The sequence below is a fragment of the Vigna umbellata genome, chromosome 11 (assembly GCF_029865625.1).
Source record: "Vigna umbellata cultivar VRB3 chromosome 11, Vumbellata_1.0, whole genome shotgun sequence".
Classification (NCBI taxonomy): domain Eukaryota; kingdom Viridiplantae; phylum Streptophyta; class Magnoliopsida; order Fabales; family Fabaceae; genus Vigna; species Vigna umbellata.
The window spans coordinates 22,577,263-22,594,524 of record NC_142175.1 but is presented as its reverse complement, the minus strand read 5'-3'; the positions used below and the strand labels follow the sequence as shown (position 1 = coordinate 22,594,524).

Genomic DNA, 17,262 nt, shown 5'->3' with positions numbered 1-17,262 from the left:
TGGTGATTTGGGTTGTGTGAGATTGATGATGGAGGGTAGGTTCGAACTTGGTTGTGCGATTTTCGACATGGTGGTAATGGCGCAACATGGTTTATTGTGGTGGATGGGTTTCACGGTGTGGGTGGTTGCGACATTCATGGTGAAAGACGATGTGGTAGTTGTAGGTTCTCGTTGAGTGGCGCGATTCTTACGACGACGATGGCCTGAAGTGAGCTTTGCACCGTGGCAGCGGTGGTGATGCTTCATAGTGGCGATGGCATGAGGCAGTGGCGGTGGTGAGGTCGCACTTGGGTTCGCAATCCTACTGGGAGAGGCGCTTTGGTGCGATGCGAGTTCCATGGTTGATGCGTCAATGAAGGAGATAACGACCATGGTGAGGATGCGATTCTGGGTTCTCTATGCCTTTGATTTATGCATTAATCTATGGTGATGTTGGTGGTGGAAGCTTGTATTGTGGTGGCTGACGATTTGTTGCAGCTTTGCGGCATTGACGGTGTTGGTGGTGGCGACACAGTTGGATAGGGTTTGGACTTCACTACTGCGACGCTATAAGGTGGTTGCGGCGGATAGGGTTTGGCTGACGGTGGAGGAATTAGGGTTTCTACTATTTAGAGAAAGCAAAACTGACGTGGCAGGAGGGATTAGGTGGCCCAAAAATTAAAAAAAGATTTGAAAAGGAGCTGTCATATCGTCAATCCATTAACTTCTTTTGTTTTTTTTAATGGAAGGGATGAAGTTGATGCAAAATTTACTAAGTAAGAATCGAGCAAAACTGGAAACAAAATAGGCTATTAAACCTTTGAAAAATTCATTTACTTTGGATATGTCTCAATTTTTAAAAATGAAATCTACCAAAATACAGTGATATTTTTGAAATTATTGAAAATATTAGAGATTCAGTTTTACACGTTTCGACTTTATTTTTTTTAAATCAGTAACTAAAAGTTTCCATTAATTTCAAAAATATTATTGGTATTTTTATATTTAATTTTTGGATAGAGGTTTGATTTTCAATTTTACGAATAACCGAAGTTTAAACATATAGTTTTATGAAATTTCACGTACCAAACATTTCGCCCCTAAAATTATTTTCCCTTCCTCCAACACTCATTCTTTTTTCCCTTCTTCTTTCTTTGTTCTGAGCACCTCCACCCATCCGTTGAACCCGAGTTGTCGTTGATGCTCAACTCAGATAAACGTTGAATGAGTTTTCTTTCTTTCCTATTCAATTTGTTTTCATACATTTTTCGTTGAGTTCGTATTTTTAATTAAGATTTTATAGCTACAAAAGTGAATCACGTGGGTGATTGAAATTTTATGTTGTCCTAATTTTTGTAAATTGAGATTTATGTGATTGCCCTTGATTTTTGCATATTGAGATTTTTTAAAATATGGATTTTTGTAATATGTGTTGGGTTTTCAATGCAGAGATGAGATGATAAATCTTGTGTCTTTATTTTTCTTATAGAAGCGAGAATATAATGGAGAAAACAAATATTAATGACAACGAGAATAACAAAATAGTTAATGATTGGATGAATAGTAGTAACAAAGAGGATTTTGTAAAATATGAAATTCAATTAAACTTGATTGAAATAGTATATTAATGGAAATAATGAAAAATAAATTATGATTAAGTTCTTCCAAATCCAATATCTAAAATAGAAATTTATACTTCAATTTATAATAAAAAAGAATCTATTTTTTAAAACTTTTCCAAGTTTTTTTCGAAATGAACAAAAGTAAAATATAAAAAATAAATGGTACTAAAATTTTTTCATGCACTTATATGTAACAAACTAAACAATTTTGTGTGTGTCAAAATATGACTACAGTTTAATTTTCCTGTACCAATCCATTTTCCTAGACCTTCAATACTATATTTTGCGGTCATTGCGGCAGAACCAGCAGAATTCAATCTCTTTGTAAATTGCACCAGTTAGTTCGGTTGGATGGGTGAACCGATGAAATAACCGACCTAACAAAAATTCAAAAAATTACCTTAAAATGATACTAAAAGTTCCATAGAAATGGATTCAATTCAATGTGAATTTATTATAGTAGTAAATATTGAAAAATATTGAAATTTTAATTTGAGCAAGATGACATATTTTATTTTAATATTATTTAAATATTAAAAGTATATGTTTTTTAATTTTAAAATCATATGATAATTACATTTTTAAATATTGTAATAATACTATTAATATTTATTTGACTCTTATCATATCACTCTTAACTTTGAATTAGTATCTTAATCAATTCAATAATTGATTTCGATTTTTAAACATTATATTCTTATATATATATATATATATATATATATATATATATATATATATATATATATATATATATATATATATGGGGTTTGCTAACGCGCGTACGCCTGTTTTTCAGTTGGTACATTTTAGCAATGTGTACCAGATTTTAGTAGACAAAAATATCCTTATATAGTATGGATTCCAAGTTTTAAGGTTAAGGGTATTTTAATAATTTTCATTTTCAAAACTTAAAAAAAAAAAAAGAAACCCCCAAACCCTTACTCACCTCTCTCATTCCTCTCAATCCTTTCTCTTTCATCTCTCTCACTCCAACATTTTCTTTGTCATCCCTACTGTAGCCCTAATTGAAAAAAATCAGAAACACATGCCTTTAAAAAATTTTCCTTTGTAAAGAGTTGAGTCATTGACATATTCACCTTTAAGGCAAAGATTCATTTAAGATCTCTTCAATCTCACCATCTTCACTAACCTCTCTAATTTCATCATCTGTATTTGTTGAATCATCATCTCTAAAAAAACCCTACAGGCCAATTACCAATTCTTTCTGATGTCATTATGCTTGTGAAAATTAGATAAAATTATATACGACAAAAATTATAAAATGAAAACTCATTATAAAGTCATTTTTTTTGTAAGAAATTGTTTAACAACTGAGTGTTTCTGATTTTTTTTCAGGCCAATTACCAATTCCTTTGATGTCATTATGCTTGTGAAAATTAGATAAAATTAGATAAGACAAAAATTATAAAATAAAAACTCATTATAAAATCATTTTTTGTAAGAAATTGTTTAACAGCGAGTATTTCTGAATTTTTTCCAGGTCAATTACCAATTCCTTTATGCTTGTGAAAATTGAATAAAATTAGATAAGACAAAAATTATAAGATGAAAACTCATTATAAAATCATTTTTTTGTAAGATTGTTTAACAGCAAGTGTTTCTGATTTTTTCAATTGGGGCTACAGTAGGGATGACAGAGAAAAAATTGGAGTGAGAAAGAGGAAAGAGAAAGGGTTGAGAGGAATGAGAGAGGTGAGTAAGGGTTTGGGGGGTTTCTTTTTTTTTTTAGTTTTGAGAATGAAAATTATTAAAATACCCTTAACCTTAAAACTTAGAATCCATGATATATAAGGATATTTTTGTCTACTAAAATCCGGTACACATTGCTAAAATGTACCAACTGAAAAACAGGCGTACGCGCGTTAGCAAACCCATATATATATATATATATATATATATATATATATATATATATATATATATATATATATATATATTTTCCCCACACGGATGGAACTAATATAAATAAACGGCAAGATTAATTAATTACGAAGAAAACATACGGGAACACTCTTTAAAATATAAATAATTTTTATTATTTTAAAATTTATTTTATTAAATAAAAAATAAAATAATATATTATAAGTCACGCATATTTTTTATTGTTTAGATTATCAACTAAATAGCTCGTTTATAACATTATGTATCTTTATTTAACACCTATTTTTGAACGAGTATTTATTAAATCAGTTTTAGTCATTGAATAAGAATCACAATTTTCTATCATAAATTTATATTATTCAATTTTTTTATTAAATAATGTTACCTCAAGATCTATTTTATTTTACAATTATAAATGTTTTTAACTTACCCATTCTAGATATACTTACATACATATAACAAAATAATATAAAATATAAACAAATTAGATTGGTGCATATAGCTCGAATATATATTAAATTGATTAAACAAGAAATATTTAGTAGTCAAATATATCTTTTAGATATTTTAACTAAGTTTAATAATTTATAAACTCATTGATTATATGTTACTTAATTTTATTTTATTTTGAGTAGATAAATTCTATAATTTTTTTATTTTTTATTGACTTTATTGAATAATTTCCTGTATTACTAGTCTTTATCAAGAACTAAATGATCAAATTTTTTACAAACTTAATTATCCAATAACCTTTTTTACTTTAAAAAATCACACTCATATTTAGTAAAAATATTTGATGTTTACTAAAGGCTTAAGTAAAACTACTTTTAGACCATAAATCTTATAGATGGACCCATCAGTTGTTAGATTTCTCAAAGCAAAGATGAAGTCTCTTGTTCATAAAAATAAGGAGAATCTCCACAATATATTAACTAGCATATAGGAAAAATTCATTAAGAATACAGAATTATTGTAAAACCAAAGTCAGATGTATAGAGTTGAATTGCAAGCTCTTCACGAGCAACTTGTCATACTCAACCAAAACTAAACCACACATTCATTGAGTATAAACTGTAAGTTTCAATTCAAATAACAAATAAGCCGTTGAGTCTTAATTAACTATCAAAACAATAATTGCAATTATAATATTTCTTATTATAAATGTTTCGAGTGTGGAGTCTAGAATCACAATCAAAACACTCCAAGTCACACTCTTCTCCAAGCTGTCTAAGGTCGTTTTCACTGTCTTAGTTGTAAAGTTATCCTAAGTTCTTAATACTCTTTCTTCAAGTTCTGCGAAGGTATCTGTTGAATGTATTCCGATGTTCAAGTTAGTAATATGACCATTCAGGTAGCACAGTAAAATATTAAATTCATAATGAATGTAACCACCTATCTCCTTACCTCATACTTATATTTATAAGTTTCAAAATGAGTTTTTAACTAGTATAGGCTTAATCATGGTCCAATATCGGTAAACACATTTTGCCTATAAAGTTGATTATTTGGTGATACTTAAGGTGTTTAAATATTTATAACTATTTGACCATCCCTAGAGTATGACCAAGTGATTAGCTAATTTAGACTCTAATATACTTTTATCGTAGATCATTCGATCAATAGTTGATCACACAATCATACAATACAATAAACAAAATGAAAAGTATGTGTATTGATCACACAATTATACAATACAATAAACAAAATGAAAAGTATGTGAAATTCATTATTTAATATATTTTCCATAAAAGAAATAAAAATCCTTTATCTATTTTATATCAACATTATTATTATTTTATATTAACAAAATTTTACATTTTTTAACATAATAAATAAATGAAATTATACTATAGAAAAATAGTAATATCACTCGACCAATAAAAAATATTAAATAAAAAAGTCAATTGAAAAAATAAAAGTTTTGAAATACATTTTATATATAAAAAGTTATATGAATGAAAGTCACCCTTTATATTAAATTATTAATCACTTGTAATTGATATAACTTATAAAAACGAAATTCAATGCATTTGTCTCTCTATCCACGTATTAGTTTAGAACCACACATAATATGAGAGGATATTATACTGAAAATTGGACTAATCTGAATTGAAGTAAAAGGCATCGAGGGAGAGAGAGAGAGAGTTGTCTTTGATCGTCGTAATGTTGTGTTATGATTGTTATCTTTTTAAAAGAAACATGGATCAGTTTGGAATAGCAGAACATACTTAAATTTTGTTTTACGGAACCACTTTAGTACGGCTCTGATCTGCAACTGCTACCAAAAGAATTTTACAGAACACATGAATTTGGAGCCTAACTGTGTGATTGGCTATAACAGCTCCACAAAATACAAACTTTTTGGATCTAAAATTGAAAATGTATTTTAAACATGGAAAATGATACTTGAACAACCATTTTTGACAACATTTAGACACGCGCACACGTGTCAAAATCTGAGTGGTCCAGTTGGAAAAATTAAATGAAAATGGACCACTCAGATTTTGACACGTGTGCGCGTGTCTAAATGTTGTCAAAAATGGTTGTTCAAGTGTCATTTTCCTTTAAACATATTCAATTTCTTTTATTCCACGTCAAATCAAACATACATGTACGAGTAGAAAATTTGGGAACACTACGCTACAAATTTTCATCGCAAGAAAGCGACTGGGATTTGGTTATAGTTATCATTGTGTCTTAGTTATATTTTTATTGAATAAGAATTGTATTTTTCATCCATTGACTCACTCTTTCTTATTACTCTCAATATTGATTAAATAGTTTTCTACAGAAAAATAAAAATTACAACAAACAAAATATACCATTAAATAATAATTGTACATAATTAAACTTTTATAAAAATTATAACATTTATTACTTTTTCAAATGTTAAAAAAAAAATAGTTCAAAGATTTTAGTAGTAACATCACAAAATTTAACAAAACTAAACTTAACAATTGACTTTATATAAATAAGATAATGGTGAAAATTACGTTTTAGCTCTATTGTTCAGTAGCATTTGCTCACCTTCAACATTATTAAGCTCACACCATTAAGGTGATCATTACAAAAGAAAAGACAAAACACACAAACAGACAAAAAGCAAAAGTAAGCTAATATCAAAAGAAATAAATACAAAAATTATCAGAATTCATTATACATATAGTTCATATCAAATTAAAGAAACATCTTAGGCATGTCATGAACCTAGACCTGACCATCTGAATAAGGTATGAATGTCGAGTTATGACGGGTCATGCACTTGTGGTGACATCTATTACTTTGCAAAGACATTGCTAATGAGTTTCACCCTACCACACTCACAAGGTTAGTCCGTTAAACAATACCTTAGGGTTAAGGTAAAGCCCCTAGACTATGACCTCCTACTATTCTCACCATATGTCTCACCTCTCTCTACTTGAGAATGAATGACCATTAGACTGTCAGGATAACCTCCAAGCACTAGTGCAAAAACAACGTATAACATCACGCGTTCAACGTTCAACCACTAAATAACCAACGTTAAAAATGATCGGTGACATTTTTGTAAATAAATGCAATTATTAGATGTCGTTTAGATTGTAAAACGTCAAAGCTCTATACAATTCGACGTTCTATGATGGTAATTATTTAACCAACGCGCCATTCTTTTTCTTCTTTCTTTTAAACCATCAATAGTACGTCAAATTTTGTAGGGGCTTCGACGTAATATTTGTCAACCAGAAGCCAAAGAGTCACCCTTTTTAATTCTTTTTTCTTTTAAATCACCAATAGTACGCGAATTCTGAATGGCTTCGACATATTATTTTTCAGCCAGAAGCCAAAGAGTTACCCCTTTTTAATTCTTTTTTTCTTTTTTCTTTTAAATAACAAATAATACGTCGAATTCTGTAGGGGCTTCGACGTATTATTTGTCCGCCAGAAGCCAAAAAGTAACCCCATTTTTAATTCTTTTTTCTTTTAAACCACATATAATACGTCGAATTCTTTAGGGGTTTCCACGTATTCTGTAGTGAATTCAATAAAAATTTGAACGGAAGATTGAAAATTCATTCACTTTCTCTTAGTGCGCATGACCCTCTTCTCTTCCCAAACTTTTCTCAAACGAAGTTTGATGACCATCATCACATGTAATCTTTCTTTCATTTGATACAAATGCATGTTAATTAACTACTTTATGTATGATTTTAGTTTGTTTTGACCGATTATTTTCGCGTTCTTGTCCTTCATAGGCACATTCTACTTTCTCTCTCACTAGTGACGACACTTTATTCTGAAGAACCCACCTTTTGGAGGTTAGTTTTTGTTTTCGTTTTGAAGAACTTATTTGTTGAACTTGTTTGTTGTTTTTTTTTTGTTGAACTTGTTTGTTGTTGTTGTTGTTTGGTTGAACTTGTTTGTTGTTGTTGTTTGATTGAACTTGTTTGTTATTGTTGTTTGTTGTTGATACTATACTACACGTTCATAGTTCATACTTTATAAAATACCAAAAACTGAAATTTGTTGTTTTTCTGCTTTCAGGTCTCGTAGAGTTGTAAAAAAAGATCACAATTAATTAAAAAAAATTGATTAACGTCAAATATTGACAAAATTCAACGTTAATTTGATAACATCAAATTTTTTAAATTCGACGTCAATTTAACGTCTCCCAATATGACGTCGACCTCGAATTCGACGTAAAAAGCCAAAAAACGACGTTATATGATATTTTTGTACTAGTGAAGACTGAGCTCCCTACATTCTCCGCTTCAGCACCGTACAAGTAAGTGAGGAGTGGCAATGCCGCAAATTCGAGAACGGCCTGAGGAAGGATGTGAAGCTGATGGTAAAAGGATTACGCATCCGAGAGTTCTCTGCTTTGGTAGAGATGGCCCGAGACATGGAGAAGACGAAGGCAGAGCCCGAAGTGTCACAAGGCCAACGAGTCCAACCACTGAGGGTTGGCGGACCAGCAATATCTAGAGGGGGATCCAACTCTAGGACGACCCCTTTTTTTAGGCCCACATCTTCTGGGTCCAGGAGTTCCTCCTCTCAGCATTCGGTGCAGCAGGGACATCCCAGTTTTAGCAGCCCTGTTCGGTGTTATATGTGTGGAGGACCTCACCTTCAGTCTGTGTGCCCTCAACTGATAGGGTACAAGAGGTGTAACCTCTGCAGGCAGGACGGCCACTATGCCAGAGATTGTCCTACTGTTAGGAGGACAGGACCACTACCACGTCCAGCGGGCAGAGCTATTCAGAGGGGTGGCGTCAGGCCACAGGTAGCAGGGAGAGTATACGCTCTGACAGGAGCTGAGGCAGTCAGTGTAGGTAACTTGATTGTCAGCACGTTCTTGTTATTTGGAGCTTCATGTGTAGCTTTATTTGATTCGGGGGCGACACATTCTTTTGTGTCTAAGTCTTGTGTGGAGAGGCTCGGTCTAGTGGTCAGAGAGCTCCAGTGCGACCTGATGGTTTCTACACCAGCAACTGGGCTAGTCAGGACGTCTACGGTGTGTTCCAGATGTCCTATAGAAGTTGAGGGGCGAAGGTTCAGAGTGAACCTTATTTGTCTAACTTTACAGGGGCTAGAAGTCATTCTAGGAATGGATTGGTTAGCCGCCAATCGTATCCTTCTAGATTGCGGAGGAAAGAAGCTTATCTTTCCTGAGGAAGATGAATACATATCCTTGTCTCTCAGCGTACTTGGGCAAGACATTTGGGAAGGCGCGAGTTGTTTCCTAATTATGACTCACATAAATGTGACTCAAGACTTGAATTCCTCAGTTCTAGGGGACCAGCGAATGGATTTGCAGGTGGTGAATGAGTTCTTAGACGTCTTCCCCGAGGAAGTCCCTGGTCTACCTCCTCCCCGTGAGATAGAATTCTCTATAGACCTGGTGTCAAGTGCAGGACCAGTGTCTATAGCTCCTTACCATATGGCTCCCGCGGAGCTAGCAGAATTGAGGAAACAGATCGAAGAGCTTCTTGAGAAACAATTTATCAAACCCAGTGTCTCTCCATGGGGTGCGCCAGTACTATTGGTGAAGAAGAAGGATGACACTTCTAGATTGTGTGTTGACTACCGAAAATTAAATAAGCTGACAATTAAAAACAAGTACCCATTGCCGAGAATAGATGATCTGATGGACCAGCTGCATGGAGCTACTGTGTTCTCCAAAATAGATTTGAGATCAGGGTATCACCAAATCTTGGTGAAAGCAAATGATGTTCAGAAGACAGCTTTCAGGTCCAGATATGGCCACTACGAGTATGTAGTTATGCCTTTTGGCGTAACCAATGCGCCTGCTATCTTTATGGACTACATGAACCGGATTTTCAGGCCGTTCTTAGATAGATTTGTGATTGTATTCATTGATGACATCCTAATCTATTCTAAGACTCGGGAAGACCATGAAGGTCACTTGAGGACAATGCTTGGGGTGTTGAGAGAGAGAAAGTTGTATGCCAAGCTGTCTAAGTGCGAGTTCTGGATGGAAGAGGTCCGCTTCGTAGGGCATGTTATATCGGCTGGTGGTATTGCTGTTGATCCAACCAAAGTTCAAGCTGTAATGGAATAGGAGAGGCCAAAGACAGTCACTGAGATCAGGAGTTTTGTGGGATTGGCGGGTTACTATCGCCGCTTCATTGAAAACTTCTCCAGGATAGTATTTTCATTGACTCAGTTGACTAGGAAGGATCAGCCCTTTGTATGGACTGAAAGATGTGAAGCAAGTTTTCAAGAGCTTAAGGAAAGGTTGACAAGCGCCCCAGTGCTAGTAATTCCAGACNAAAAAAATATTACACATATATGCATACGGCAAATATTCAGTATAGTAATCTTAATTAGTTTAAGCATAAACTAATGAGAAAAACTCAGGCTTAATTATATTAAAGTAAGCTATCTCTGAAGTTTGCAATAGAGCATATACAGTAAATCATTTAGTGTGTTAAGATTATGATACCCTTTAGATTAAATTGATGGTAAACATAAACAAGCTAACTTGATCCTATTACCAATGCTTAAATATAATGTATTTGGATCATAAAACTTACACAGTGTCTCCTTTCATGAACATCTCAGGCCTCTCCTTAATCAAGTTTGTCCGTACCCAAGAAAGCAAATCTTTCATGATTAACTGAGAAAGTAAGGAGAAAATGGCTGAAGAATGAAAGAATGTTCCTATGTATCATAGTTATAATATATTTATGGCTGTATACAGTACCTTGCCTTCTCCATTATGTTGCTCAATATTGACATTATGAATCTTCTTAGAGTCACAAAGAAGTTCCAATCCTCCACTGTATGTTTTAGTAATGTTATCAGATCACAAAAAGACTCCATGTTCTAATCTCACATATATATATATATATATATATATATATATATATATATATATAATTCTATATTACACATCCCAGCACCATGATTAATTGTAAGATTAATTTATATTGCACTCCACCAAGTTCCATACTTTGCAAATATCACATTCTCTACCCTATCTCCAAGCCCAATGTCACAATTGTCGTATAGAGTTTCTTTCAATAATGTCCTAACTATTATTTTCAAATGTGATGATTAGCATCATAGAGTGGGATCATGATGCTAATAAAACACTGTAGCTAAGAACATCATCCCATCACACAAGTTGAATAGATGATAACGGCCATCGACAATGTTAAAAACAACATCAAAATTTCATATAATGATGCTGAAAAAATCCATGTTACTGTTTACCAACCAAACAAACAAATAGAAAAAGATAAACCATACAATTTTTAAAATAACACTCTGTAACTTATAACTTAATTAATACAAAGAGAATATCATCAACAATATTAGATTTAAAAATTTGAATACCTTCTCCAGTTCCTATAATTTTTTCATAAACATACCACCCAAAACCTTTGAAAGAAGAAATTGGTACCAATTAAACTTTACCCGAATTCAAGCGTCAGCTGCATGTTCAACAACGATCCTCAGAACCACCAAAACCCTAGAGAGAGGAACAATCGAAAGAGGAAAGAGAAAGAGAGAACTCTTCAAATAAAACTTCAAAAGCCCTAAACTTTTATTCCTACGCATCATAAACACATCTAGCACAAACTCTTCACTGTACAATTAAAAGCTCATCACCAAATCTTAGCCGTCCATAGTTTTTAAGAGTAAACAATCTAATCCAACGGTTTGAGAGATAGAAGACTGTACAAATCAACGGTTAAGATCAAATCGTTCCATTCCCCAGAACATGACACGTGATCATATATCCCCATGTGCTCCTCCTTTTCGCGAATTGAAATTTTTGAAATCCATCTTCATTACAAGCAACTTGTGTCGAAAGATTAAATCTTGACCAACTGGGTCTCTTCCAATTCCTTCTGATTTTGCCAGCGAGGTTTGGATTTCGTGCTTTTGTATATTTTCGTTGAGTCTTTGAAGCTATGGAGGCTTACAAGAAATGGGTGAGGCAGAACAAAGAGTTTGTGCACTCCTTGGAGTCTTTGGCCAATGTAAGTTTACCTCTTGGATTAACATTTTTACAATATTAAATGTAATCATTCCGTTGTTAAAATTTCATGAGCCAAAGTGAATTTTTAACTTAGGTCATACTTCTGTGTTGTTTGATACTTCTCAATAACTGTGGCTTGGCAATTGTAACTGCACAGAAAATTTTGGGGAAAATGGTTATTCTGATATGAATTTCGTCGGTTTATTTATAATATGGCTATTGCTGTTGCATCTGGTGCTATTTTGTTTTGCTTTTTTCACCGATGATCATGATTTGGCTGTTTCGTTAGTAAAATGGAAAAAATTTGGGATTTTGTAATTACGACTGAAAATATATTTAGTCAGTGGTTTTAGAAAATAAATGAAGCAGCCTGTTTTGCTGTGATTGTTGTTTTATGTTTGTTCAAGTCTATGAAGGCATTATGTTGAAGCATAGTTTGTTTATTGAGGAGTTGAAAATGTGGACAGGGACTGACATGGCTTCTTCCGGAACGGTTTTCTGAATCAGAGATTGGACCAGAAGCAGGTTTTCTGAATTTTTGTAACTTTTTGCTACTTCTTTTTAGTTTCATTAGAAGCTTAGACGTCCAGTTATCTGTTCATGTTGATCTCGAAGGTGATAACCGGCTAAAAAAATGAATTTACTTTACAAAGCCGTGTGCATCCCTAAACTTAGTTTACCTGTTACATATCCGTATTGCAAATTGCTGCTATTAACTAACTAAATTCTAGTTGCGATTTCAAAGTTCATGTTACTTTCTTCTAGTCTAGTTATATTTTCTTTAAATTTAACGTCTTCTAATTATCTTATCTATTTTTTAAATTTAACGTCTTCTAATTATCTTATCTATTTTTTAAATTTAACGTCTTCTAATTATCTTATCTATTTTTTAAATTTAACGTCTTCTACTATATTTGGCTATGATATAGAGATTAGTAACTTATTGAGAAAATATATGATTTCTTGCAGTAACAACCGTTCTGGGTATCATCACAGCTCTCAATGAACACATAATTGATACTGCTCCTAAGCAAAATATTTCAGGCTCTGTTACGCCTTATTCATTTCCTTATCCATTATGGTTATCTGCATTAAAGGATTTGGAAACATTAGTTGAAGTTGTGGCACAACATTACTATGGTGATGATAGGAAATGGAATTTCCTTGCTGTTACTGAAGCAACCAAGTAAGCAGAATAATGTAATTTAGTGTATGGCCCTTCCTAATATCCTCTGACTATTGTTATATTTCTTATATATGTTGCCCATGACCCATCTTTCTTATTATCTTGTGTCACTATAAATCAGGGTACTGTTTCGGTTATCTTTATTTCGTAAGAGTGGATATAAGATGCTGCTACAAGGAGGTGAAACACCTAATGATGAGGAGCATTCAGATAGTTTTACTTCACAACATATAGGCTTAAAACCCGATGTTCATCATAGACCTGGTTATATGAAAAATAATCTTGGTGCAAACCCAATGAATCTTGAAGGAAGAGCACTATCTGCTTTGGTTAGATTTGGAGAAAATGCCAAGGTATCAGATCCAGTTAGATTACACCGAGTTCAACACCAACAACAAACTATGGAGCTTACAAGTAATTTGTTTATAAAAACATTTCTAGCATTAGTGTCATTGATTGTAATGCATCAGATATTCAACTTACATTTGTTTCTTTCAGCTTCAAGAGTAGATAGGCCTACACTTTTCACCATACTGTCAGAAAGGGGTCTGCGTGGGACTCTGCTTTTTATTGGAGAGGTTCTATTTATAAGCAGACCGCTGGTTTATGTTTTATTTATTCGAAAATACGGTATTCGGTCATGGACCCCTTGGTTCTTTTCGCTGGCTATTGATTGCATAGGAAACAGTTTTCTTTCACTTGTTACATCATCAGTGGTTGGTGGGAAGGAGCAAGTGTTTCATCTGTCTGCTCCAGAAAAGGACGAGGTTTGTGTTTCTCTAGACTGAAAATCTTTACCATATAAGATGCACTGAGCTTAAATAGTCTTCTGTATCGAATCTTGGCTGTTAATTCTGCGTTCTGAACCCTTGGATCCTTGTAATGTTCCACCCTCTAAAGGGTTAATGCTTAAATAGTTTTGCTTCAGGTTAAACGACGAAAGCTGCTGTTTGTTCTTTACCTAATGAGAGATCCATTTTTCAGCAAGTACACTAGGTAGCAATGATTTACATTTTATTCTCATTTTTTCCCATCCTTTCACATTTGTAATACCTTACGATTTGCAACTTGCTACTTGTAAGTTGGAGAAAAATTGATGATAAATATTTATAATGTTTTAGGCAAAGACTTGAAAGCACGGAGAAAACTTTGGAACCTATTCCTGTGATAGGTTTTCTTACAGGTTTGCTTCATACTTTTTTTTGTTTCCCTAGTTTTACCTTTTATTGTCTTACTTGCTTGTCATCTTCATCTCAGCTTGGTTGACTCTTTGAGTATTTGATCTGTTTTCCGAATGTATGTTACAGCAAAACTTGTTGAGCTTATGATTGGAGCTCAAACACGATACACTTACATGTCAGGATCGTGATATAAGTCCGGAACGAACACCTAATTGCCCTCCAAGATTTTGGAAAGATAGATATTCTTACTCTTCTTCCATGCCATATCCTGTTACAGATCTTTCAAATGATGAAGAGATATCAAACCAGCTACTGCTATGATTGAAAAATAACAAACCATGCAGGCTTGAACATTTCTCTTGCTAGACAATCCCACACATAGAATGTGTTAGGCTGCAACCCATTTGTGGGACAAGTTGTTTGCAAGGATGGTTTCACTATCAATAACCCTGTATAAGCTGGAATGTTTCCTTGGGAGATTTTGTTCTACTCCTATACACAGCATAGGTTGGTGAGACAGATTACACTTGTAGTTCTGAGCATCAATTCTCTAGTTAATCTGATTCTTGAACTCGGAAAACTGTATTATATTAACACTTGTTAAGTTTTAAGCTTATCTGCCATCAGCATCCATGTGTGGACAAATGTATGTTAAATTTCTCCTTTTTATCACTAAAGATAAATGAATAACCACCTGAAGCAGCAATGCTGGCCAAAATAACGTATCTTATCAGCTTCATCTTGTAACATTCTTTTTCTTATACATTTTAGTTTCTATCAATTCCTGTGCATCAACATTACGTATCTTATGGTTGGAAGTTACTGTAAACTATTCAATGTTTTTGTAATACTATAGTTGTTTGGTTCACAAAAAAATTCAGTTAGTCTTTAATACTTTCATATTTGAATGAACAAAACGTCTATGGTGTTACAGTGTCATGAAATTGTGCACAATTGTATTGCATTCCCTCTCATAACATTGTGCAGTGATATTCTATATATATATATTACAGAAGTTTAGTATCTGGTTTTAGAGAAGCTAATATGAATTTCTTTTTTATAAACCCGTACAAACTAACCTATCTTATGAAGACATTTATTTCCTTTTACATATTTTCCTTATAAGGAAATTTTTGTTGAAATATGGCTTCAATGATAAAGATTATATTAATTATTGATTCTTCTGTTTCAATTACAGGATAACAATGAATAAGATTTAAGTTTTAGAATGTTTTCTCTTTCCCCTTTATACCTAGTATTGGTAATGAGAATTTCCAAAGCTTCAATTGTGACTTTATTTTGAGATATTAGTCATAGATTTCTATGAAAAATATCTCCACCTTGATTTCTTTTTCAATGCATTTCTTTCTCCATCCATGATCTTTTCAATTCACATCTATAAAGAGTATTGGAAAAGTCCACATTGTCATGTTTTAGATTTTAAGAATATGGAGTATAGAAGCATATTTCGGGTAGCACAATTCTTCAAATCTGAAAATATATTTTAAATTAAACAATTTAAAATGTATTCTTGGATCACGTATTAAACAATCTAAAATGCAATTTTGGATTGTGTAATATATGTATTGTACAATCTAAAATATCTTTCCAAATTGTTTGAGCTTAAATACATTATTTTTAATCTAAATATATTTTAGATTGTATAATTTATAAACCAAATGGACTATATAATTCAGAATATATTTTTAATTTCATTTTGTATAATCTAGGATAAATTTCTAAATTTTACAAATTTGAAATGCTTTCCACTATAGGCACTTTGGATTTTTGAACACCTATGGAGGTGCAAAAAGAAAGTATAGGCTGCCGAGAGAAATTTCAGTTTATTATTTGAGTTGGATTAGGACTTTTTCTTCCTCCATCCCCGATTACTATATACACCCTCATAATAAAGTAAAAAGACTATTATATCCTCTCCTGTTGCACCTGGCGACCCTTGTTGTATTTTCATAGCTGCTACACGAAAAAGAAGAAGATAGAAATTAAAACGGTGAGTCTGGTGGGAAGTTTATTATGGAAAGCTCATTCAATAGATAATATCATACATGTTTCGGAAATCTTGTTCCAAAATGCATATCATGTTTTTAAGAGCTTCTCATATGTTATGGAAAGTTTACTCATGAAATCCCATTTTTAAAGAAATACATTTCCTATATTTTATAAATATTGATCTAAATATTTTTGTATTGTATAGCCAGACAGTTACGTAATTATAACCAAACAGAAAAGGTCATTAAGAATGAATGACTGGTGACTTATATCTAAACTTATGAAATTCAGACAAATAATATAAGTATCGAGCGGCTAGACGTGAGTAGAGACCACACCCTTAACATTAAACATTTCTAAAGAATTGTTGCAAATCAAAATTAAAAGTAAGTGTTAATTAGTAGATAATGGGTCAGGATTTGGTCGTGATTAGGGTTTTACTAATTATAGGCACATCTCAAAACTATAAAGAGTTCAAAGGTAAGAAGAGGTGGATGATCACATTTATTATGAATTTAAGACTTTACTCTAACTATCATTCGAACTAATTATTTACTTAAACATCAGAGAGTTTTTGACAAGTACTCAAAGCAGTTTGGAGTGTTGGCAAGGAAGAATTTTGACTAAAAGACATAAATTTACTTAAACATGCGTGGACTAAAGTGTAAAAGTATGTTATGTGAAAATACTTGATCCTACACCCGAAATAATCTTATTTTAAAGTTATATTTTGAAAATTTTCAAAACACTAGTTTTTGGAATATTTTCGAAACAAGTAATATGGAAATGTAAATGGTCATTTTAAAAATTATGGAGGTGAGGGATAGAAGCCTTTGATTAATGGGTTGGCCCAAGGAGGTCAAATTAGCCCAATATGAAACCTCGTTTAAA

The 17,262-nt window shown here is 32.6% G+C and overlaps 2 protein-coding genes across 2 annotated transcripts; one reads left to right on the top strand and one right to left on the bottom strand.

The window, feature by feature from the left end:
• Positions 1-10,517: 10,517 nt before the first annotated feature.
• Positions 10,518-11,588, bottom strand: LOC148191200 (ubiquitin-related modifier 1 homolog 2-like). The gene is made up of 3 exons (XM_088102666.1): positions 11,427-11,588; positions 10,711-10,786; positions 10,518-10,623 (listed from the first exon to the last, which is right to left on the bottom strand). The coding sequence occupies exons 1-3, from the start codon at positions 11,447-11,449 to the stop codon at positions 10,537-10,539; spliced, it is 186 nt and encodes a 61-aa protein (XP_087958792.1). The 5' UTR covers positions 11,450-11,588; the 3' UTR covers positions 10,518-10,536.
• A 185-nt stretch (positions 11,589-11,773) lies between these two features.
• On the top strand, positions 11,774-15,082 carry LOC148191199 (peroxisome biogenesis protein 16-like). The gene is made up of 8 exons (XM_088102665.1): positions 11,774-11,995; positions 12,462-12,519; positions 12,964-13,180; positions 13,302-13,594; positions 13,679-13,947; positions 14,109-14,176; positions 14,302-14,363; positions 14,488-15,082. Exons 1-8 carry the CDS (start codon positions 11,927-11,929, stop codon positions 14,547-14,549), a joined length of 1,098 nt encoding a protein of 365 aa, XP_087958791.1. The 5' UTR covers positions 11,774-11,926; the 3' UTR covers positions 14,550-15,082.
• The last annotated feature ends 2,180 nt before the right edge of the window (positions 15,083-17,262 follow it).

What these genes read in the sequence shown, in the direction of transcription:
- LOC148191200 (XM_088102666.1), bottom strand. Translation starts at nt 11,449, where the DNA reads ATGCAGCTGACGCTTGAATTCGG. An exon ending in CAGCTGACGCTTGAATTCGG is followed by an intron (nt 10,787 to 11,426) that starts GTAAAGTTTAAT and finishes TAAAACATACAG; the next exon opens with TGGAGGATTGGAACTTCTTT. An exon ending in AACATAATGGAGAAGGCAAG is followed by an intron (nt 10,624 to 10,710) that starts GTACTGTATACA and finishes TTACTTTCTCAG; the next exon opens with TTAATCATGAAAGATTTGCT.
- LOC148191199 (XM_088102665.1), top strand. Translation starts at nt 11,927, where the DNA reads ATGGAGGCTTACAAGAAATGGGTGAGGCAGAACAAAGAGTTTGTGCAC. An exon ending in CCTTGGAGTCTTTGGCCAAT is followed by an intron (nt 11,996 to 12,461) that starts GTAAGTTTACCT and finishes AAATGTGGACAG; the next exon opens with GGACTGACATGGCTTCTTCC. An exon ending in GCTGTTACTGAAGCAACCAA is followed by an intron (nt 13,181 to 13,301) that starts GTAAGCAGAATA and finishes ACTATAAATCAG; the next exon opens with GGTACTGTTTCGGTTATCTT.